At 59.7% G+C, this 23,907-nt stretch overlaps 1 protein-coding gene and 1 long non-coding RNA gene across 21 annotated transcripts; one reads left to right on the forward strand and one right to left on the reverse strand.

Annotated features, from left to right (window-relative positions):
- Positions 1 to 164: 164 nt before the first annotated feature.
- Slc19a1 (solute carrier family 19 (folate transporter), member 1) lies at positions 165 to 22,201 on the reverse strand. Of its 20 annotated transcripts, XM_013505575.1 has the most exons (9): positions 15,549 to 15,670; positions 14,567 to 14,630; positions 12,695 to 12,844; positions 10,044 to 10,163; positions 9,700 to 9,941; positions 5,740 to 6,508; positions 5,440 to 5,632; positions 4,135 to 4,276; positions 165 to 1,348 (listed from the first exon to the last, which is right to left on the reverse strand). In XM_013505575.1, the coding sequence occupies exons 5-9, from the start codon at positions 9,886 to 9,888 to the stop codon at positions 1,094 to 1,096; spliced, it is 1,548 nt and encodes a 515-aa protein (XP_013361029.1). In that variant the 5' UTR covers positions 9,889 to 9,941; positions 10,044 to 10,163; positions 12,695 to 12,844; positions 14,567 to 14,630; positions 15,549 to 15,670; the 3' UTR covers positions 165 to 1,093. The 20 variants fall into 20 exon arrangements, with proteins under 20 accessions (XP_013361029.1, XP_013361008.1, XP_013361090.1 ...); XM_013505554.1 differs by lacking the exons at positions 10,044 to 10,163; positions 14,567 to 14,630; positions 15,549 to 15,670 and adding exons at positions 19,838 to 21,714; positions 21,860 to 22,201 and having other exon boundaries at positions 9,700 to 9,954; XM_013505636.1 differs by lacking the exon at positions 10,044 to 10,163 and having other exon boundaries at positions 9,700 to 9,954; positions 15,549 to 15,691.
- LOC106146868 lies at positions 16,344 to 19,914 on the forward strand. Its single transcript, XR_001231469.1, has 3 exons — positions 16,344 to 16,413; positions 18,790 to 19,017; positions 19,828 to 19,914. It is a non-coding gene; the product is annotated as an uncharacterized LOC106146868 (long non-coding RNA).
- Positions 22,202 to 23,907: the final 1,706 nt, after the last annotated feature.

Here is a 23,907-nt window from a genome sequence, read left to right on the forward strand (position 1 = left end):
CACTTTGTGCCAAACCAGCTCTGAGCAGGCGGCCTTCTCTCTTGGGGCCAGCAGGGCTAGGTCGGCCCAAGGGAAGAGGGACCACGTTCCTGGCCAACCAACTGTATGTAGCCTGGCCCCTGCTGACCAGGCCTGGTGGCTGAAATCGGAGCCCATCCAACACACAGGTTCATGGTGTTTAATTAACGTGTCTGAGAAAAGCATTCAACACAGAGAGGAATGCACAGGACTCGCTGCTGAATACACACACTAGGAAGACACCCACCCCAAGGCCCTGTACTCCAGGCAAGCCCAGCTTGCGGGAGGCTGTGCCCTTGGTCCCCATGAGCTGCACGCTCCTCTCTGAAAGAGGGCAGGACCAGCCCAGGGCAAGAGCAGGAGTCACATTGAAGGGATCAGGCCAGCGACCTGGAGCTTCTCCCTGCCCCTGCCAGGCAGCTTCTCGCACACAATGGAGGGGCCACACAGACCAGCATCATCCACGTATGCAAGCACCTAAGACAAGCAGAAGAGTCACTGTTCAGCCACAGCCTCCGAGCGGCTCCCACCCGCTCTGGAGGCCCAGGACCCTGAGGACAGTTTAGAATTGTCACAGTTTAGCCAGGCCCTAGGGAAGGGCCCCCCCAAGCCTAGGACTTGGGGACAGTGATCCCCACCTCACCATCCCTGGAGCCAGACTGGCTCCCCCCTCCCTCAGGGTGAAGGCAGAGGCCTGGTGGACATGGGAGATGCTACCCCTCCCGGCAAACAGGCAGCCTAGGCCCACTGCGTGTGTGGGGTCCATCGGCCAGTTGACCCGAGTATCCCCAGCAGGCTCCAGCCACCGCTGAGTGTGATGCAGGGCCAAGGGGGCTTGACAGCTGCCAGCAGCAAAGGCCCCTAGGCAAAGACAGGTGCGCCCTTGGCTTGGGTCCCTGTAGGACCACAGAGAGTCATGTGTCACAGTTCGCGTCCTCAGTGCCGGGGTACTGACGACCTGGCTGGACACGGGCCCGGGTCTCCAGCCAGGACTGGGTCAGGATGGCAAATGGGAGGCGCTGCCTCTGCTTGGGAGTCATTCCACCTGCCGGGCTGAGGCAGAAGAGGCTGGCGGTCAGGCCTTGGCCCCTGCCCCTGTGGGCCCCATGCCATCCTCCACGTTGTCCTCCACGCAGTCCTCTGGGGGCAGCGGCGGAGCTCCATCCTGCACACTCAGCACCGGCACAGCCTTCTCTGAGGGGCTTTGCAACTCCTGGACCACGGGCAGGGGCTGGTGGTGGCTCTGTTGGAAGTGATGCAGGACATCCAGCAGTGCTCCCAGGAAGTAGATGACAGACAGCACCAGGAAGTACACGGAGTAGACTTGGAACTGGGACAGAGACGTGCAGGTGAGCAAGGCCAGAGGAGGGGGGGAGGGGCTCAGGTGGCCGCACCCACAACTCCCCCAGTCCAGGACTCCACCACCCACCCCACCCCAGCCCCACCAAGCACTGCATAGGGTCACAGGCCCTGGGTACAGCACCTGTGCCCCTCCTGCCTTCCAGGGAGCCCTGGCATGTGTCCTAACCTGGATGGTCCCAGCTCCATCTCTGTGGGGCTACATTCCTTTAGGAGGCCCCTCAGCCCATATCTCAGGATGCCAGACCTTTCTGGTCAGAGCCTGGCAGAGGGCACACCAGGCAGCCTGCAAGGAGCTGCATACCGACTGGGGGCAGCCAGCCCAGCTGGGGACGACTCTCCTTGTCCCAGGGGTGCCCAGGGCAGGAAGGGCTAAGCCATCTCTGGACACAGGGAGGACTGAATTAAGTCACAGGTACCACAGAGCCCAGCAGGCAGAGTGGCCTTGTGCCAGGAGGGGCCCCCACCGCCCCTTGCCACCAGTGACCTTCCAGAGACCTCCTTCTGGAGCCACCTCCAAGGAAGAGCCTCCCAGACCTTCTTTCCCATAGCAGTGGGGATGGGGTGACTCCTGGCTCTTCCCCAGCGCGAACCAAACCTCAGGACACTGCAAGTCATGGTGGATACGAGGCCTCAGGACCCCAGGGGCACATGGCAAGCTCCACAGGGTTTTCCTTTTTGAAACCAAAGAAGCCAGCAGTCGAGATGCTGCCAGATGGGAAAAGTCCAACACAGCATGCTGGACAGAGAACCAGGACAGGTGGCCCTCAGACAAGGAGGGTCTGCTCCAGCCAAGCCCACCCCATGCCCTGGGCTGGCAGAAAACCCTGGCATCCCCACCTGGCAGGGCAGAGAGTCGCTTCCCTCCCGTGGGGTGATAACAAACCCACCCCCACTCACCAACTCGGCAGAGACTGCGAGGGGTGGCTGGGATTCTCCCACATACACAGGTGTTAGGGAGACCAGGGGTCTGGACTTTGGGCCCATCAGCAGTAAGGACAATGTCCCACCCCAACAGCATCCAGGAGGGGGGGGCGCTGGCGCTGTAACTCCTACCCCGCCCAGCCATGTGTCACCTGGACCAGAGGGACCTGCTTCCCGCGTGCCCAGCTGTAATGAGGCACAACCATCCCCCTTCAAGGCTGCAGCAGGGTCAGGAGATGGCTCGAGTGTGGACTAGACTCTCACACTAAAGGCTCCTTAACCCCAAAATGGAAACAACAGCTGTTCCAAACACAGACAGGCTCAAAGCAGCCACTACAAGGTGCAGTAGCAAGCACGCAGGGAAGAAGCAGAAACACGCACGCTCTCCACGAGGGTTAGACAGTTTCCTAAGTTATTATGTCTGATAATTAAAGCAAAATTATGTGGCTCTCGAGGTGAGTGGGGGAAACAGCAGGACAATCACACGACAGCACGAGTGCGGTGCTGGAGGGAAAGGCGGTTTTCACACTTCTCTCCCACTGGCAGCGTCCTGTGGGGCGGCCACCAGAAGGCCGCACTGAGAAATACAGGACAAACCCGAAGTCCCACAGAATATGCAAGTAACCGAGCGGAAAAGTGAAGAGACATCAGAAACTAAAAACAGACCAAGCAAACACGAAAACTGAAAAGGCAGGCCCAGCCCTAACATAAGGCTGTAAAATGGTCCACACGCCAAGTTAAGGCAGAGGTCGGTGGAATGGGTGAAAAGCAGGAATCAGCGACCACAAACCCACTCGAAAACCTGCAGACAGCAGGCTGCACCAGGACAGCAGGGGCGAGGGGACGCCAGGGAAGGCAGGGAAGGCAGGCGACAGAGGGGCACGAGGACAGAGACGTGCACGGTAAAGGTGCAGGCCAGTCCAGCAAGATGCGCGCACACACGCAAACAAACGTGCATGGAGCACACGCGTGAGACGAGTCCCCAGGCCGTGCTGACCAGCACCTCTGAGGCCCCGAAGTGTCAACAGAGCACAAAGACCACATCCCCGGCCCCGCACAACTTGGGCTCCAGGACAAAGCCCTCCTCCAGGCCAGCAGAGGGTGCTGTCTAGCCACAGGCTGGGGAGTCAGGAGCAGCCCAGTCACCATCCCTTCCAGGTGTCTATGCCTGGCTAACTCCAGCTGGCTCAGAGACCTCACTGTGCAGGACACCAGGAGATAAGGTGTGAGTGTCCCCACATGACTCGGTGGTCAAGAGTTCCTAAATTCTTCTTGGAAACACCAGAACACTTGCCTAGGGTGGGTTAGGGACCCCCACCCGCGGCCAGCTCCCTGAGGCAGAGCTTTTGGGCTCTACTTGGCTTCCTCCCTGCAGACACTCCTGTCCCCCAACCAGGGCTCAAGGCCATCTGGCCCTAAAAACCACAGGCAGAGATGACAGAGAGAGGGCAGGGCTGTGACAACACAGGCCTGGTGACAGGCCAGTTCAGGGCCACACAGCTCGGGCGCCCCTCCACCGCCCCCCCCCCCCGACTGGCACCCAGGCCCACCCTGGAGGTCTGGGGTCTCACTGGAGAGGGAATAACCTAGGCTGAGCAGTGGGCAGCGCAGATGGGCACCTGGGTGGGCAGAGGCTCTCATCCTAAATAGACCTGGGGCTCTGGAGGCGGCCCCAGGTGAGACCCCACCAGGCCCACCTACAGTCCCACTCCAACATGGCCCCACCAGCCATGGAGATATGGTCTGGGCCCCTGAGGGGGTCCAAGTGGACACCAGAAGCTCTGCCTGGATGGCAGGATGCTTCCCTCCAAAAGCCGCCAGACCTGGGCTCACCTGCCTCTGGACTTTGAGGGACAGGCCTCGCTTGTCGGAGACCACCAGTGTGATGAAGGTCTTGAGAACAGTGGCCAGGAATGTGTTGATCCCAAAGACCAGCGCACACAGCTCTTTAGACAGGGAAGATGCAATCCGGAAACTGGGGAGACCAAGCGGTGATCAGACTCGCTGGGGTGGTGACAGGTGCCAGGGCCTGCTGGACGGGGAGGCTGGGGCGCACGCTGCACACCTGCACAGGCTCCAGCTGTGCACCCTGGTAGGGACCTGCTGGGCAGCAGGCGGCCTCGCCCTGCCCCCAGCACACTGCGCAGCTCAGGCAGGCCTCTCCCCAGGCACATAGCTCCCCCCACCACAGGCCCTCAGCCTGCTCTCGGCCACTCCCCTCCCTGCAGCATCTTCCAGAATGGGTGCTACAAGTGAGGAAGACGCCTGGAGGGCCTGCTAGAGTGCTCTGGAAATCCTCATCTCAGCAGGCTGCCCGCAGGGAAGGGTGGGATGAGTCAGTCATGCTGAATGCGCAGTGCAGGAGTGCAGAGGGTGCAGGGCGGGGACTCATCACAGAGGCACAGGCACATGGACCGATGGACAGAGCCAGGCCCTGGACACTGGGCCAGGTCCAGGCTTCCCACACCAGGGACAGCATGGGTAGAATGCAGGACAGAGAAGTACAGGCACTGGACAGTCCAGCAAGGCATGGAGGCTGGGCCACACCCAGGGAGGGGATGATTCCAGAGGTCAGAAGCAGGAGGCTGGATGAGGAGGTGGGCAAAGTCCTCTGGGAGGAAAGGGAGTGGGACCCAGGGGAGACGCACACCTGTGCAGTGAGTCTGTGTGCATACGTGGTGGATATGCACGTAATATGTGGCTCTACATGTTGTCTGTGGTGTGTGCAGGTGCTTACATTGGGGTGTGTGCACACACGTTTGTGCATGTGTGCATGTATTGTACTGTGAGCATGTGTACGGTGTCTGCCTGTGTGTACTATGGTATGCGTGCATGTATAACCACGTAGCATACGTGTGTAGTGTATACTTGCTGCCTGTGTGGTGCAGGTGCATGTGTACGTACTGTGCAGTGTATGTGTATATGTGTGGTACATGCATGTATATATGTACTATGGTATGTGCATGTGTGAACAGCGGTGCGTATGGGTCATATGCCGAGGCCCAGGCAGTGTGCTAGGAACAGAGGCAAGGGTGCCCAGCAAAGACGGCCTCCTGTGAACCCACCCACGCAGCCCACTCACACCCTGCTTCCCACACACCCTTCTGGAAGTGCCTCCCATCCCACCCCTCCACTCACGTGGCAATGGGCACGAGGAACTGATAGGCTCCACGGAAGACCACGAAGGCAGCATAGCAAAGCCAGATGTTGGTGGTGAAGTACATGAGGAAGACCAGCCCGGCCTGGACAGCAGTCACCGCTGCGATGACCAGCTTCGACCACAGGGCCCAGCGGATCTTCAGGAAGCCCGCGGCGAAAGACGTGATGGCGCCTGGGAACAGGGTGCGTCAGGGTGGCTGGGACGGGAGGCTGCAGCAGGGCAGGGCAGCCCAGGCTGGCGCCCAGGGCGTGGGAGGGGTCAAGCTGGCTGCACCGTACCCAGCAGCGTGGAGGCAGCATCAGCTGCACCGTTGTAGACATGGGTGCTGTCAGTAGTGGGGTACACTGTGTTCCACAAGATGTGCACGTAGTAGACGATCAAGTAGTAGCCAGCCGAGTTGAAGATCCACCAGAGGCACCAGAGGCGCAGCTGCGGCAGCCGCAGGTTGGCCATCAGCTCGCACAGCATACGCACCAGGAAGTGGTCCCTGCAGGTGTGCAGCATGCGCCCCAGCCTCCCACGGGGCTCCGGCTGGCCCACACAGGGCTCTGTCTGGTCCAGCTCACAGGGCGAGGCCCCCCTGACAGGCACGCTGCGGTTGAAGAAGAGGCTGCGCTTGGGGCGCTTCAGGAAGAGAGCCAGGCCCAGGCTGAAGATGAGGAAGCCCAGGGAGATGTAGTTGAGCACAGAGAAGGACACGCGGCCCACTGTGACCAGCAGCTGGCCCAGCACCGAGCTGGTGAAGACCCCCAGCAGCACTGCGGTCCGGGAGTAGCTGGCCATGCGCTGGTAGCGGGCAGGGGACACCAGTGAGAAGATGTAGGAGGAGTAGGCGATGCGGGCGGCCATGGTAACGCTGTAGAAGGCCTCCATGAGCTGCATGTGCAGCACCGAGCTGCCGAAGAGCAGCAGCAGCCACACGCACACATAGCTCAGGCCCTGCAGCACCAGCACCGGCTTGTAGCGCAGGTAGTCAGTGATCAGGAAGATGGGCACCAGCACCACCAGGTAAGAGTAGGTCAGCACCGGCATGATCTCGTTGGTTGCCTGTAGACAGGGGTGCCCAGCGTTAGCAACAACGGCCACTCTGAGTCCCTGTACCTAGCCTCGGGGGCTGACCTGCCCCAGTGTCTGCAATCTCAGCTGATCGCTCTGCAAACCTACCGCCTCTCTGCCGTACCGTGCGGGTCCTGTGACCTCCCCTCCACTCTCCGACCGCATCATCAGCCCACCCAGGATGTCAGGGGACCCGGCAACGACCCCCCCCAGTCAGGAAAAAGAACCGACTGCCCACAGAAAGCCAACAGTTACGCAGGGAAACCGTGCAGCTCAGATCACGCTAGCCTAGGCTCTCTTATTCGTACTGGACTAGATTTGGTTTGACTCTGTCCTGATCTAACAGAGTGGGTGACAGTACCATGGCCTGAAGACACCAGTACAAGCCAGCTCTGTCCTTTAGGAAGAAAGGAAGCACCAAGGCACAGGAAAAGGGAGGGGAGGAGGAGCACGCAGGACAGGCCATTCCCTCCGAGGAGGGAAACCAAGAGCAAAGGAGGGTAGAGCAGTAAGAAAGGCTGGAGAGCCACAGCGCTGCAGTCCCACCAAGTCCCCAGGGGACAGGAAGTGGCTGAGGCCTTGCCGCCAGTTACGATGCCTGCTGGGGGAGAAGGGGTGAAGGAGGCCATCACCCTGCTCCACCCTACCCTACCTGGCAGAACTAGGGAGAAGCGTCCACGGAAACTGAACCCCACAGCCCTGCCTGGAGAACCCACAGTCCTACTTCACTGCCCAAACATCGAGGGACCAGGCCCGAGCCCCAGGACAGCACACAGGGGCCTGTGCCTGGCCATGCCCTGTCCCCAGGCCTGGGATGTGCTGCTGGCATCCGTGGGGGCCCGCTGCAGGACCCCATAGCAGGCTCAGCAGCCTGAGGATCAGCAGGTGAAGTCCCCACCAGCCTCAGGGAGACTGCCACAAGACCCCACACAGAGCAGCAGGTCTCACCTGCCTGGGGGCTCCTCCTGAACCTGCACCCCACAGAGCAGCCCCAGAAGGTAGAGCCCTAAGGCTCTGAGGTCCTCAGTCTCTGCCCCTCTCACACAGGGACATTCCAGGGCATTTTCAGGGCACGCCAGGCCCCAGAATGCTGAGTGACCTGGTAGGGCCCAGCTGCAGGCGGCTGCGTCATTGTTGATGGTGAAATCCTGAGGACACCAAAGGACTAACTGCTGCCCGGCCAGACTGTCAGACAGGATGTGGAAAGGAACAGCTTGGGTGTGCAAGCCCAGCAGCGCCTCAGGGACCACGGTGACAGCACCACCGGCTAGCACGCAGACCAGGTCTAAGTCCTGGCAAAGCGGAAGACCAGGTGACAGAGGGTTAGGCTGCACCCTGTCTGAGTTTATGGACACCTGCCCTACCCATCTGCTCTCCAAGCCAAGGCTGGGCAGAGGCCCGGGCCCCTCTGGGTGCTGCTCTAGCTCCTGCTGCAGAGTTCTGCTTACCAGATGCAGGGTCTGGGTGTACCCTCAACCCTCAACCCTGCAACCCGCTCTACTGCCCCCAGACTTGGCCAGTGGACAACGACAGGCCCTGCCCTGGGCTGTGACCTGGGCCCCCAGGAAAGCTGCTGGGGGAAGGCCACTCACAAAGGTCTCATGGGTGCAGGTATCAGAGAGCCCAGGGCTGACACAGGATGCCCTCCTAATGGATGGACCCAGTACTGCCAGGCTGTCCCCCAGGCCTAGAGTGGAAAGGGTAGTACAGAGAGGAACCTGATCTGGACCTGGCAGGGGCAGGACCTGGGTAGCCACAACCTGCAAGGAGGACCAGGCATAGGGTCAGCAGAAGGGACAGCATCACAGGAAATGGCTCCTGATGTGACGTGAACACTCCTGTACCTCACCCTGAGAGATCCTAGAATACTCCCTACACTCTATAACTGAGGTCCTAGAACACCCACCCTGTTCCATAACTGAGGATCCCAGAACAGTCACTCACCCCATCCCTGAGGATCACCTGAAGATTCTAGAACATTCCCTGCACCCACCCGTGAACACTAACAATTACTGAATTGTCCTTGGACTGACGAGAGGCTGGCAGCCACCTGCTTACCTCACTGCGGAACACGAAAGCAATGCTTCGTGTCCTATGGCCAATCACAGGTGAGCTCCAAGACCAGCCCTGATCCTACGTACACGAATCTTCCACATCAAAGGACATGAAGGCGGATCCTAGAAGCTGTCACTTGAGACACCACTGATGTTCCCTCTTGACTGAGGCCCAGAAAGGACAGAGTTACCCAGTATCACCAGAGGGCTGAGGCCAGAGGACTTGACCACGGAGCCATGGGACTAGTGACCATCTCTCCAAAGATGGCCAGGCCTAGTAAGGGGTTAACCTCTGCAGTCGACTTTTTGCTTTTGTGCAGTTCTAAGAATTTTACACTGAATTTTTTTTAAATTTTGCACAAAATTTTTAAAATTTTGAGACAGAGTCTAGCTAAGTTGCCCATGCTGGGCTCAAACGTACTGCCCTCCTCGCCTTACCCTCCCAGAGTGCTAGGATAACAGACCACAACTGGCTCAGAATCTACTTTTACCCATTAATGTCCAACAAGAGGACAAGAAGATAGGATTTCTAACATTTCTGTGATAGTTGTCCCATGTTAAGAGGCTTCACACACATGCTGGTACCTGGACAGGCCCCTGGGTGAGGGCAGAGACGCCACTGGGAATGCAGGAGCAGAGGTGAGGACGCCGTCACTCTCTCCTTGCGTGGTCATGTTTTTACAAAGCACACAACTGAAGTTCAAGACAGAACACACCAGGTTCGGGCCTCGTGTCTGAGCTTAAGCTTATTAGTAGGATTTCAATAGGACCCTCTGTCCTGTGGCTGAGTAAAAGGAAAATTCCTTCACTAATCTCTTTTCACAAAGAGCCGCTCAGTTCCTGCTGGAGGTAGGTATCCAGCAGGCTGAACACAGTTGGCTGAGGCTTTTCCCCTGGGAGGGCAGAGTGGCCAGCCTGTGGGCACCAACTCCTCTGCCCCCAACCCCAGCCTGAAGCAGACAGGGGCTCCCTCCACAGGATCCACGGCGCTTTAATCCGGCTGCTGTGGGGTGTGACTCTTGACCTCCTGCAGCCACTTACCTGCCCAGCCTCAGCTGTTCAAGGCCCAGCATGAGAGAAGCCCCACCCTCCAACACTGCCTGCCCCCAGCACACCGTGTCCACGTGCCTGCTCTTTGGTGAAGTCCTTGCAGGGCCCCAGGAGGTAGGGAGTGATGAAGCTCTCCCCAGGCCGCATCTGTGCCATGAAGCCATAGAAGCAGAGGAAGAACACCAGGCAGCGCCAGGCCTTGTGCTCCAGGCCGGGCCGGGGCTCCTCCTCAGGCACCTGCTTCTCCTCGGCCTGGCCGGAGGGCATTGTTCCACCCAGGCTCACAGAGGATCCTGGAGGAGACCAAAGGTGACCTCTACCTGGAAGGAAGAGCTGAGCGTCAGAGGAGTATGACACAAGGCCCCCAGCACCCTTCCTTCCCACGGGGCTCCTCCCACTGCTTATTCAGCTTGGACACTGACCAGAGCCCTGAGCTGTCCTGTTGGGAGCCGCTGCAGCTGGAAATTGGTCACATGCGTGAGGGCAGGACAGAGCCAGAGTGCCTCAAGCAGTCAAGATACCTCCATCTTGAGAAAGACATCCTGCCTGGACAATTACAGTCATTAGTTGCTAGGCAACATTACCTCTCAGGATACTAACTTTGCAAGAGTATAAAATAAACCCCCCTACTGGTAAAATTAGGTCCTTTTGCCTGTCAAGTAAAAGGTCACTCCACCTTACCCCAGCTATTGTCTCTTGTCTTTATTTTCCTCATATCCACCACTTCTCTCCAGGGTACCACAGACCAACGAGGTTCCCTACATTTGGTGCCCAAACAGGGACACCCGGTGAAAGTGTACCCGGCAGCAGGTACACTTCCCAAGAGTGCGCAACAGTGTCCCTGACCAGTCCTTATCACCAACCTGAGACTCACCTACACCCAGAAGTCAAGTCTCACAGCAGGCTGGCACTGCCTCCCGGTCTCCAGGGCAGACAGGAGCCTCCAGCCCTGAGCCAAGCCCATAGCAGTTATTTAAAGGGTGATTAAAGCCAACTTAACGAACTAACTTACTGACTTTATTAACTACATTAATAATGTTTAAAATTCATGTCTGGAGGTACAGCACTCATTCCGTGTCCCTGATGCTGTGTGGCCATGTTCCCTTCCTCTCCCTGACCGTCTGGGGGATGGAGTCTCTGGCTGCAGACCAGACACGTCCCATGCAAGCTGCTGTCCTAGCAGCACCCAAGGGCCAGAGAGGGGACAAGAGGGATGGTGTGCACCTGACATATGGCGTAGGCCAGAGGACCTGGGGGTAGATTCTCCATGGGCTGGGGACGGGCAGAGGCCACTGGGGAGCGAGGCAGGGAAGGTATCCACTAGGGGCTGAGGGTAGCTATGGGTCAAAACAAAGTGTAAAGAGGGACAGCGGACAGAGCTCAAGGTCCGTGTCCAGGAACAGCCCAAAACCTGCATCGGGAGACAGATGTGACCTTCTGGGTGGAGCTCCCCAGATGACGGCCATCCAGCCTGCTTTCCCTAGGGTAGGCTGGCCTCCCAACACACAAGCCTGAGGCACTCTGGGAGCAGAGTAGGTGATGTGAGGGTTTTGCTCAGTCCTGTCTTCCAGGTCTGTCAGGGACAGAGGCTCCATCCATCTGGTACTGTGAGAACGTGCCCCACGCACTGCCCACTGTCCTGCCTAACAAGGCAGGGCGACACCCATCTGCCTACCAGCTCACTAGGGCCTAATTTTATTTCCCCACCTGCTACCAGTTTCCTTGTAGCTAAAACGTGAGCTGCCAGGAGCCAGGGTCCCTGGCAGGGCCCACTCACAGCAACCAGGAAGCCAGCCTCCCACTCTCTGGGACAGGGCCTTGCTAACGGCCTCACAGTGCCCTCCTCCCAAAGGCTGGGCATGGCTCGGCTGTGTCACATGTGGCTAAGGCAGGGTGGGGACATGCTGGGTACAGAGGTGACCTGTCCTCCTGGGCTGGCTCACAGGTGCCTGGACAACTCTTCCCCCATCACTGCTAAGGGAGGGTGTGTGCAGAAGGCCTGGAAGCAGGGAGAATCCCCTCCGACCCTTAGGCAGGGGCACAGAAAGCTCCACTTGTGACAGACCAGTTCTGGGGGCCCAAAGGCCAGTACTTGGACCCTGGCTGAGAGCTCTCAGGCTGGAGATGCTCTCTCCCCACAAGGGACATAGAGACCCCGGAAAGCAAGGGGGCCTGTGGGGACCCCTGGTGGGCAGGCATGCGGATGTTGGGGTTGCCCAGCACCCCATCCTCTCGGTCCCAGCAGATTCCTTTCTGTGAGAATGGAGAAAGTGGGGTCACAGCAGGGCCCATGTGTTTGTGTGTGGGGTCTGCTGGGAATTCGAGCAGCTGTAGAATTCCAGAGCCCCAGCAGGGGGGACAGGGTCATACACAGCAGCAACAGTGACCTCGGAAGTCACAGGGCCTGGGACAGGGCCCACATCCTCAGAGGGCTAGAATGAAAGTGACCAGCTAGGCGGGTCCTGGCCGCCCCCTGAGCACCAGGGAGGAGACACAGGCGCAGGACAGGCTGCTTCAGGTGAACAAACTCTGAGCTGCTTTTCTTGGCTGTGCTCTTCCCGACCTCCCTGGGAGCGACTGACACAGCTGCGAAGGGCTGAGCGCCAGGGAGGCTCAGGCCCAGCCCTCCACAGCGACCCTGCGCGGAAGCCGGGGCAGGCCAGGCAGGGCAGCACCTGCATCCAGCCCACTGCCACACAGTGGCACCCACCCACCTAACTGGCCCTGCCGGTCCCTGTGCCCAGGCCACAGGCTCAGAGACCCAGGGCTCAGGCCCTGCTGCAAAGGTGCCGCCCCTGCCAGAGGACACTCCCTACTCGGCGTCACTCAGATGCAGGCTTCTGACGGAAGCTCCCAGGTGCCAGCGCAGTGCTCCACAGCCTCACTGACCCCTGGGCACTTCTTAGGCTGCTGTGGGACTCATCAGGCAGCTACCCCCGTCTGTCTGAAGCTCAGGGTGCAGCCCAGGACCTACGCTTCAGTATGTCCCGTAGGAAAGCCGGAGCGGGGAGCCCACCACTGCAGGAGGAGCCCTCTCAGGACTGAGATGCCATGGACATCCACAGTTACAGACCTGGCACAGCAGCCCCCCACCAGTGTTCAAAGGGGTCCCAGAAGTGGACAGCCCGGCTCGTCTTCCAGGACTATGACGCACATAAGGGAGAGTTTGACTCCCCAGAAGAGATCCACAAGTAAGGAGCCACCTCAGCTGATGTTCAGTGACCTGTAACACACACGGGATTGGCCAGGGAAGGGGGCAAGCCCAGCCAAAGCGCTTGTTGGGTAGAACCCCAAAGCTGCCTCTCGCAAGCTCCATCCCATCCCTCCCAACCTAGGGTCAGGTGCTCCAGCCCCCCTTGCCATTTGGGGACACTGCCACATCCGAATGGGGACACCCTAATGCTGGTGAAGAGGCCCAAGAGACTGGCCAAACCTCCGGAGGCCCCTGCTCTCTGAACACATGATGACCATGGGGCCGGGCATGTCCCCACAGGGTGGGCTCTGTGACATGTTCCTCTGTCCTCCTCCTGGGACAGTGCTCCAAATCTGCAGCCTCTTAGCTAGCGGTCTCCCCACTAGGCATGGTGACTTCCGCCTGGACTGTCTCCATAAACACATGCTCAGAGTAACCCAGCTGTCCCCAGGGGATCAGCTTCCTGGCAGGGGTTCCCAGAAGAATGTTCAGTATGCCTCAGAACTCAGCCTCCCTTTCTACTCCCCACCCAGCTGCAGGGGCCTCTGGCTCCCCTCCCGATGGGAGCCGGGAGGCCCAGGCAGCTTTGGACAAAGGTGGCTCTGGACAAAGGTCTGTCCTAAGAGGACCTTTACTTCCACAGGCTGGCCAGCAAGGGCAAGCAAAAGAAAGTGGGAAGTAGCAGCAGTTGCCAGCCCCGGGCTCCCTGGAGACAGCCAGTTTCATTCTGATTTAGGCATTTTCCTGGGAGCTATAAAGACCTTCCCTTTCATGAGGGCAAGCCCCCCCAACTCCTGGGGTGGGGGCACAGCCCTGGACCACCCACTTAACCTGAGCCTAGATTTGCTACACAGCACATGACAGGGCAGTGTGGGTACCACCCGTGCACATGGCCAAAAACTTCTAGTCCAGGTCTGGAGCTGCCAACTCCAGTGCCCACAGGGCAGAGGACAGAATAACTGGGCAGTGAGCTAGGACAGGCCACAGGCTGTGGGAGGAACTTGACCACGGCCCATGAGTCCTGGCTACCACACAGGGACAAGGCCAAAAGTCCAGGGTCTTATTCAAAAATCCGTTTTTCACACTGGTCCCTGATGGAGAAAGTGTTGAACACTGCAGGTCTGAACTCAAGTTTACATGCACAGCCTTTCAGAGCCCAGGGCAGGGCAGCCTGTTTCTCAGCTCCTCTCTGGGCCACTTGTGCAGGCACTCAGGGCCAGCCAGGGCCTCCACGGTCCATTTTTCATCCAATCAAGTCTGCATCGCCTGAGGTAACCACAATGTCACTCTCACACAGTCCGGCCACCCGGCTGAGGCTCAATCCCTCCCTCTCCACAGCACAGCTGCCCGCTGTCCTTGCGATGCAGACTGGCTCGGAGAGGGAAGACTGGGATCCCTGCGAGGTGCTTGCAGTTGCAGAAACAGCACAGATGCCAACAAGTAGGTGGCAGGCAGGGCTGGGCTGGGCTGTGTAAGTTCCAGCCTCTTCCCAGCAATTTAAGGAAGCCCCGCGCCAACCAGGGAGTCATGAAGGAGGGGCCCATTGATCCTCTTGACCACCCCTAGCACTTGTTCTTAGGGCAGTGTGGAGCACTGGTGCATCCCCCAAACAAGCCCAAGATCAAAAAAAAAAAAAAAAAAAGGAAACATTCCTCTATTTTAAACCAGCTGCACTCTCAAAACAGACCAGGCTGCTCCTTACATTTTTAGAACAGCTGCCAGTTAAAAATGGAAAAGAAAAAGGCACTGCACCTCTCTCAAAGCTGCAGGTGAGCATCTGAAGCCCTCTGGGTATGAATGCCGCAGGCCCAAACACCTGGAATGAATGACTCCATTTTCAGCTGGCCCAGCACAGAGAGCCACATCTGGGGTAAAGGTCCCAGGCAAAGGCAGCAGCTACCTGCAGGGGCATCTGCTCGGGGCATGGAGAAGGCAGGGGCTACACTGGGCCAGAGGGTCTCGCATTGGCTGAGCCAATCAGGGCTGGAGGGGGCTCCTCAAGTTTCCCCGGGGTGAGGTCACTTCTGCACACGATGGCCAGCAAGCAGCACTGAGGACTCTACCCCATCCTCACTATGGGAAGCTGCATTCTGGAATTCCACTGCGCCCCGGGGCCAGGCAGTGGCAGAGCAGACACAGGCAGGGTGAGGAGCACCGTGAAGATGTGGTGTGTGGCTGGGCCGCCGGCCAGGCTCCCCAGGAGCTCCCAGATGCGGATGCGGACAAGCCCTGGGGTTGGTTTCCTGAGCTACAGACCTTGGAAGACCACTCAGGAACGACTAGACCAGCCGGCCACTGTCCAGGCCGGACACACCTCTGGTCTGCAGGAGCAGGGCCAAGCGCTGCTCCGAGGGGAAGCTGTTCGAGCTGTCCGGCGTCTACAAGCTCCGGCCCCACAATGGGGCGCACCAGCCCAGGTGGGCGGGGGCTCCCCCGGCTCACAGCACGTGGGGAGGCGGCAGGGCGGGCAGGCGGCAGAGCCGGTCCACGCGGTTCCTCCGCCGGCAAGGGCCGCGGCGGGAAAGGGCCTCAACCGAGAGGTCGGGACTGGGGCAGCGGCGCCGGAAGCCGCAGAAGGGAACTCGCGGCGATCGTGCCGCTCCGAGCCCTCGGCACGGTGTGCCTGCTCAGCGCGCCGCGGACCCCGGCCCGCACTCGCTCTGGGACCCCGGCACCCGGCCCGCACCCCTCACTCACCCAGAGATCGCGGCACCTGGCCGCACCCCGCACTCACCACGCGTACCCGGCAGTCCCGCGCGCTCCCACAGACCGGCCCGCACCTGTGCTCCGCGGTTTGCAGCGCTCCGGGTGCCGCGCACACAGACTACAACGCCCACAATGCAGCGTGGCGGGCGCGGGGCCTGCTGGGGTGGGCGTGGTCTGTGTGACCACGCCCCTTGAGGGGAGGGTCTAGAGCTGCGGTGCGCAGCCGCGGCGCGACTCTGCGGGCCACGCCCCCGCGGGCGGCAGTGAGCGCTCCAGTCTTTGGGACTGGCCGAGTGGTCCCCCCCGCCCCGCGGCGCGCGACTTCCAGCGGCTCCTCTGTCCCTATACCCTCGCGCTCGTCCCCTCCGCCACTCCTGTGCCCCCCGCTGTCCCCGATCCTCTCACGCGCGATCCCCGCCCGTCCGGGCCGCAGTTCCCGCCGCGAGCCCCTTCCAGAGCGCGAGGACGCCTGCAGCCCGCCTCGCTTCCCAGTGGCGGCCCAGCCGTGACTCGGGCCGGGGCCCTCCGCTTCCCTCGCTGGCCCGCACGGGGCCCTGCTGTGCTGCGCTCCTTAGGGCCTGTGCCCGCCTAGCCCAGGGTCCAGAATGCCCCATGCTCCCCTCCCTGGGTCGCAGACAGCCTGTGCCTGACCCCGCCTGACCTTCAGCCAGCCGGGCAGGAAGCTGAGATGCGAGGGACGGTGGGCCACCCGGCCCCAACGCTCCCCGGGGGACTCTGGCAGCCAGCCTCCTAGAGGCCTAGGCTTGGCCGCAGCCCCTGCCTGTGCCTCATTCCTTTGCAGTCCTGCAGGCCAGGCCCAGAGCGGAGGGAAGCAAAGCCAGCAGGGTCTGGAGGAAGTGGGCACAAAGAAGGCCGGTGGCAGAACTGAGCAGGTGAGGCTGGGCAGCCCCTGAGAATACCAGGTCCCGGGCAAGGGGCAGACCAGGGCAACCAGTGAGCAGCTGCCACGCCTGCTGGACTTCAATACCTGCAGGGTACTGGGCGCCTTCCCTGGGCCAGAGTCTCCACCCCGTGTCCAAGGCTGTGTTCAGGAGGTCCAGGCACCTGGGCAGTGCCCCTCAGGTTGGATCAGCTGCAGGACTTGTAGGCAGCCCCTGCCCCCCCCCCACGTGGCCGGAGCACCTCCTGTCCTTCACCCCACAGGGAGTCCTAGCACCCACTGGCCTCCTACCAAGCCAGCCTAGCCCCTACCATGGATCCCCGTGTGTACTAAACAGCAGAAACAAATCTCAAACGTTTAAAATAAAAAAGGTTGCTGGCTTGAAAGTGGGATCTGCGGTAGCTGGGAAAATTTCAGGGACAGCAGATGATTCTCACACCCTACACCCTCAGGCGTACTTCAGACTAATCTCCAGATTTAGACATTGTCCTCCACGGACTTGGTGAAGGGTGGCAGTGCGCCCTCTGGGAGCAGGAGGTGGGGAGTGGGTCTCAGATGTCTGGAAGAGGAAGTACACAGACCAGATGCAAGAGGCACGGCCAGGAGGAGCCTGCCCACAGAGGCAATGATGGTGCCCACCATCGGGCAGTACCTGCCAGCCTGCCCCTCACCTGTGAGCCCACCCGGACGGGCACAGGCTTGCCCAAGCCACACTGCAGGTCTCCTGGCCACAGGAGGCCCAGGGTTGCTGCAAGAGCAGCTGTAAGCGGAGGGGACCATGGTGACCGGCAGTCCCAGAGGCCACTGCCCTGAGGGGGAGCAGGAAGCGTTTTCAGAAACTTCTGGATTCCTGTGGTCCAGGACCCGCCTTGATGTGAGAAAGTGTCACTTGCACACAAAGGCCAAGACGTGCAAAAACATGTTCTGGTGGTAAGCAGGCAGGTCCCTGGGCCCTGCATGTCAGTCATGACAGGTTTTAAGAGGCGCTCACGTGTTTGTCCCTGTGCAGCACAGCATGGGCTGCTGGGAGCCTGGCACACCACATGAGCATTGGTCCCTGGGTGGCCTGTGGGCTGCAGGGGTCACCTGGCCCAGCAGGCTCATAGAAACCCTGCCTCTCCCCCGCCCTAGGGTAAGTTCAGGCAGACCCTGCAGCCCAACCCAGCAGTAGGCTGGGACCTCTCAGGGTGTCCCCGTGTGGCACCATATAGAGCCCACCTCCCCAAGGCCCAGGGTTGCCTACCCACCAGCTGCCATTGGTGCCCAGCTGCAGCCTTCTGTCCCGACCTCCTCCCAGCGGAACTTCAGGTGAGGCTGGTCCTGGGGTCAGGGGCTCTGAGGTCAGGGTGCCTCGGGAGAACCACTTAGCTGCAGCCTCAGTTTCCCTCCAGTGAGCCAGTGAGGATGAGAACCAGATGAGGCGGGCACTTCGCACAGTCACGGCCTCTAAGGCAGGGCTCCTGGACAGTCAGCAAGCACAGTGGCTACTCCCTGCCACAGCCCAGACACAGGGCACAGACAGGCCCAGTGGGAGGAGGCAGAGGGGCTCCCAGCCTGCTCTCTCCAGCTGGCCAGTGCACAGCTGAGCTTGGTTAGTGCTCCAGAGAGTCTGGGGTGCTCTGGACAAAGGACTTGGCCACCAGGTCCCCCCACTCTTGCCCAGCCCAGGGCTCCCCACAGTGCATCTCCCCTACCTCTGCTAGAGCTGGTGCTGGTGCTCTCTGATCAGAACCGTGGCCTCCCAGAACAAGGCCCAGCTTGGAGACACAGCCTGGGCCTGGCCCCAGGGCATCAGGGATCCAGGCCCAGGTTTTCATCCCTGGGCTCCTCCCAGGGGACACTGTCCCGGCGCTGCCAGACCCAGCCAGGACACACAACCCACAGCAGCAGGCAGCCTGTCTGCCCCCCAGAGCAGGGTCCCGGACCCTGACGAGGGCGGGGCACATGTGTGAAGGGATGGAGCACCACTGTCCCTCAGCATGGAGGGCCATGGTCAGCGGGGAGAGGGGAGCCAGTGTGACACGCCGACCTTGGCGCAGACCTGGACAGGGAATACAGGGGAGAGACAGACAGATGCACATGTGCACCCTGGGGCCAGGGCAGTATGTTTCCAGTGGTTTGAGTTCCTGCAACTTCTGAGCCTCCAGCCAAGGCCTCCCCCACACTCACTTGTGGGCTGCACGGGTCATGAGCTTGAAGGTGGCCTCCTCCTGTGAGCAGGTCGCTCAGAGAAGCCAAGGCCTGGCCCTGAGGCCTCAGCAAGGCCTGGCGTGTGGAAGGCCCTGGACAGTGGCACCCAGGGCTGGGCTCCTGGTGAGGCCTGGAGGGCCATGGGTATAACCGTCCCTCCCCTCCGCCTCACACACAGGCACCATGCAAACGCAGAGGACGTCACGGCGCAGCATCCCACGTGCGGGCCAGCTGTGGACTGGTCCGTTCCTGTGCTCGTCCAGAGTTCGTTGCCTGATTGTACCTGGGACGTGGCTGGCTCTGACGGCCTGGCAGTGTCGTCATACCAGGCGCCCCCACTCACGTGGTGACCACCAGCACCCGCAGAGACCACTGCATTCCCGACATCCTCCCTGAATAGCACCAGGTGTCTGTCCCTTCTGCTCCGCCCCTCCTGACTCCAGGGCCGCGCCTGCTTGGGAGCAGTGTGTACCCTCGGCCGTCACCTCTGCTCTCAGCCTCGCGCCTGGTCTCGTGGCGGGGCTGGAGCCGAGCTGGGCTGAGCTCCTGCTGCTGCCCTCTCCTCCCTGTCTCCTTGGGGCCTTAGTGGAACAGTCCCAGTGGTTCTGGCCCTGTTGTCAGGGTGCCTTGAGTGACTGTGTCACTGGGGCCCTGCCCTGCCCTGTGGGTGAGGACCTGGGGAGCAGCCTGGTGAGGGCCTAGCTGGACACCCTAACCCCAAGAAACCCCTGCTAGGGGAGCAGACCCTCGCCTCACCTCCTTGGTCACCTCAGGTCCTAGCAGCCGGTTCTGCCTACTCCACCCCTCCCCTGGACATGCCTCTGGGCTGGGGTTCCACCCTCACCCTTACAGCCCTCTCTGCAACATCAGGACCACCTCCTGGGAGCAGGGGAGGGGCCGCGCCCTGGACCAGCAGTCAGACTGACCATGGAGAGCTGATGGGATTCCGCAGGGACGGGAGGAAGTGGAGGGGAAGAGGTGCGCTCTGCCTGCAGAGGGCCCGTCCGTGCCAAAGGTCCTAACAAATCTACCGAAACACCACAGGGTCTTTTAGGCCTCAGCAGAGTAGATCAATTTACCAAGGTCACAGGGTACAAAGTCCATGTATGAAGCTGATTGTGCCTCTAAATATTAGCAACAAATCCTTGGTGTATCAACTAGGGTTCACTAGAAGTAGGGATTTAATATAGTACTATATATACATATGATTTACAAGGCAGGCTTACCGTGGCCGCATGTGGAGCCAGGTGAGGGCGGTAAAGGCCCTCTGTGAGCTGGACAGCTGACCGTCCTGCCCGGGCGAAGCCATGGAGCTCACTGCAGAGTCCCGCACCCCTCCAGATCAGGAAGCTGAAGAGTGTGCCGAAGCCAGAAACAGACACCCGAAGCAGCGGTGAGGGCTGAGTCCCGCTCCCCTCCCTTCTTCCCTTTATTCCCTCCAGGCCCCCAGCCACCAGCACCCAGCCTGGGTCTTCCCTCCTCAGTACATTCATCGTCCAGACGCAGCCAGAGCTGTGCTGAGCCAATCGGCCGGCACTTCCTATTCATGTCCACACCACATTTGACTATCACACTTACAAAACACAGTTAAAAAAAAAAAAAGGGCTGGGGATATAGCTCAAAGGCATAAGTGCGTGTTTGGCGCTTAGCACAAGGTCCTCAGTTCAATTCCCGGTACCAAAAAAAAAGAAAAAAAACAAAGTTTAAAAACACTACTTTCAATAACATCAAACAATTGTAAAGTGCCTAAGAATTAAACTAATTGAAAATGTGCTCTACGCCAAAAATAATGAAACATTACAGGGAGAGATTAGTGTCTGTAAAGAACTACGAAAGCTGGCTGAGAAAATAAACATCTCAATGAACGGGAGTCGGGAGATGCTTGTCCATAGGCCTGAGGGCTCGTCATCGTACACATCCTCCCTGACGGTCTGGGTCAGTGCAGTCCGAACTCTCCACAGGCTTTTCAGTCTGTAGAAACTGAGCAGCGGACTCAGAGTCGGTCTGGAGACACGGAGGAGACGCAGACCTGCTCAGACCTGTTCACTGTGGACAGCGGACCACACACACCGGAGCTGTGACCCCGAGGGGGAAAAAGACAGTTCTCACCCGAGGGCTCAAGAACAGTGGGCCCTGCATGCGGGAAGATGTGCGCATGGGCCTGGCCTGGGGTGGCTCCGAGGCAGCGCCCTCCCTAGCGTTCAGGAGGCCTGGGGCCCTCCCTGCACCACGCACTAAGACAGCACCCATCTTACTGCACACCGCACACAAACACCAATTCGAAGTGCACCACAGACCTCAGCAAAGAGCCACAGCTGGATGCTGGAGAGACTGGGGCAGAGGCGGAGCTGCGAAACGTCTAACCTGTGCTGATTAGTGTGGTGGTCGTTTTAACAGCCACATATGGCTGTTTAAATGAGTTAATTAAAATTAAGCTACCAACGCCATTCCTCGCAGCTCCTGTGCTCACGAGGGCCGGACGGCTGGTGACTCCACTGTCTGCAACAGGTCTCCTCTGCGGCAAGCGTCCACTTTCCGTCACCGAGACGAGGTCCCTGAGATAACGGATGTGTAAGGAGGGACGGTTTGTGGTGGCACAATTTGGGGTTTCAGTCTGTGGCTGCTGGGCCCTGTGGTTTGGAGCCCGTGGTGAGGCAGGCATCCTGGTGGGGTGCACAGCGGCACAAAGCTGCTGGGATCCTTTCCTACAGGCAAAGGGAACCAAGAAGGGCCAAGGCTCCTGCCTTCCTCCGGGGCTCATGCACAGGGACCCCAAGGCCGCACACCTCCCCAGGCCTTTGCAGCCTCTCTTCCACCCAGTGGCTCCTCCACGGAGACCAAGCCACACGCAGGCCTTGGGGACCGCTGGCAGCCAAACTCTCGCGGTGCTCCATGGGTGGCAGCAGGAAGGCGTCTCCGCAACTGGGGGGCACACAGGAAGCAGAGTTTGTGACGGGGAGGGCACCACGTGACGTTCACTTCCGGAGACGCTTTGTTCCTCAGGGGTTTCCAGTAAACACCTGGGCGGCAGCCCAGGGAGGAAACATTCGTGCTCTGTGGCCGATAAGACAGGAGCTGGACCCACTCAGAAGACTTGAACAACCTGTACAACCCAGGAATGGAAAGATCAATAACCCATTAGAAGATATGAAACAGACACCTAACACAGATACACAGATGACTAACAAGCATGTGAATGTGTGCCAGGGGTCGCAGTCACGCCTCGCCGGGGAAAGAGGACCGTTCACCCCCATTACAAGGGCTGACGTGAACAGCAGCAGGGAGCTTCGCCAGGACGCGGAGAGACCCCCGTACATTCAACAGTGCACCATGTGGGACGCGGTCCCGCGAGCTTGCTCGGGCTCCAGATCCGTCCACACAGAAGCTGGTGCCCAGCTTTGCCCTGATCGTATCTACCCACAATCGCTAAGCATAGGCGGCAACCCAGACGTGCATCAGCAGATAAGGGTGGCTGGGCGGTGGAGACAGCTCAGGATGAAGAAGGACGCCCCCAGAGAGAAGTCACCATGGTGCGGCTGGAGTGGGCCGTGAGGTCCCCCTCGGGAGCTCTGTCTTGCACGAGGCGGGGCGCTCGCTGGGTCACGGCCAGGGGACACCTGTATCTGTGGGTGTGGGACCTAAAGGCACGTCCTCATGCCAGAGCATGTCCAGACGCATGCTTCTGTGGGTGTGGTTTACCGCCTGTGAACTGCACCTCCATAAAATCGACTTTTTGAGCGCTCCGTGCCCTCCCTCTCCTACTGGAAGTCAGGGCCCGCCCAGCTAGTCCTGAGGGGAAGCCGTGGAAGGGGCCACAGGACTAGGCGGACACCAGGGGCATCCAGTAAGACAGGCTGGGCGTGCCAGCAGGGAGGGGCGGGGGGGGCGGCGGCGCTGGTGCCCTGCGCTCCTGCAGCTGGGACTCGGTGCCCTGGAGGTGGGGTGCGGCTCACTGCACAGACCTCTGTGCCTCAGCGTGGAGACCCCTATCCCCTGCTCGGCCTAGGGGCGGCTCTCCGGGCTGCGATCCCTGAAGCCCCCATCCCTGGGCCCGGGGTTGTGCACTTTGCTGTTCCAAGACCGGCCACGAGGGGTCAGTGTGGGCAGTGATCGCCGGCAAAACACCCGCCACCCTCACCCCGTGGAGGGGGTGGGGGGCTCACCTTCCCAAGACCCTCGTGCCCCACGGGGCTGCGTGGGACCCTCCTCTCGCCCACCCTGTCCCCGGGCAGTGCCCGATGCTCCTCCCGGCCCCACTGATGCTCTGGCGCCCAAGCTGGAGAGGAGGTCCCCAGCTCCCTCCCCTTGGGCGTGGCTGCACGGCCGTCCGCCCTGCTGCGACGTGAACGCTTCCAGGGGAAAAGGCAGGCCCCAGATTCTGTTTTACACTATTTTCTTTATTGAAGAACTGTCATTTGGATTAAAAAATCAAGTTAGAATTGCATTTAAATTAATTAAAATTATTTTCTGCTGTCCTCATTACTCCGTTCTTTTACGTTCTTTTGCCTGTGTTGTGTTCCCTTCCTGCCCTGGTCTCTGTTACTTGTTCTTTAATCTGAACAGTAAAACCGAGAAATAACGAGGGCGCCTGATGACTCTGCAGTGTGCCTTGGGCCGGGACAGGTGTGATTCCTGCTCAGGGCCCTCCGGCTCAGGACGCTGTTGGAGGAAGGTTTCAGATCTTCCCAGCAAAAACTGCATTTTTTTTTGTCTCATTAGTGTTTTAGTTTTAGAGTTAAGATCTGAGAATGCGGTCTATACAAGTGTTCGCTTTTGATTTTTTTTTTTTTTCCGGTACCAGGAATCGAACTCACGCCCTTGCACTTGCCAGGGAGGCGCTGTGCCGCTGAGCTAAATCCCCAGTCCTAAGTGTTCGCTTTTGAAACTGTTCTGAGCCCTGATTTTGTGGCGTGGCTGTCTTCTAAATGACTTCTAAAACTTGTGCTAAAATACTCAGGACATTGACCTTTGTGGTTCTTACGTGCACCTTGACCGGCGCGGAGACCTTTGAATCGCAAAGCCGCCTCCACCACCATCCACCACCATCCACCTCCAGTCCTTCCCACGCGCAACCTCTGTGCCCCAGGCCTCGCGGTCCTGCTTCCTGCCTCAGTTCCTCCTCTTCCTGTTTGGATGGGAGGTGGCATGAGGCTCCTCCCCCTGTGTCTCGCTGTCTCCACTCAGCCCAAAGTCCTGAAGCTCCCCCCCGCTGCCCCGTGGGGCAAGTGTCACAATATCCTTCCTTTTCAAGGTTGCATAATACTCCACAGTGTGGATGGACCACGTCACGCTTATC

Source organism: Chinchilla lanigera, unplaced genomic scaffold (genome assembly GCF_000276665.1).
Source record: "Chinchilla lanigera isolate Chin_1 unplaced genomic scaffold, ChiLan1.0 scaffold00006, whole genome shotgun sequence".
In the NCBI taxonomy this organism is placed as follows: domain Eukaryota; kingdom Metazoa; phylum Chordata; class Mammalia; order Rodentia; family Chinchillidae; genus Chinchilla; species Chinchilla lanigera.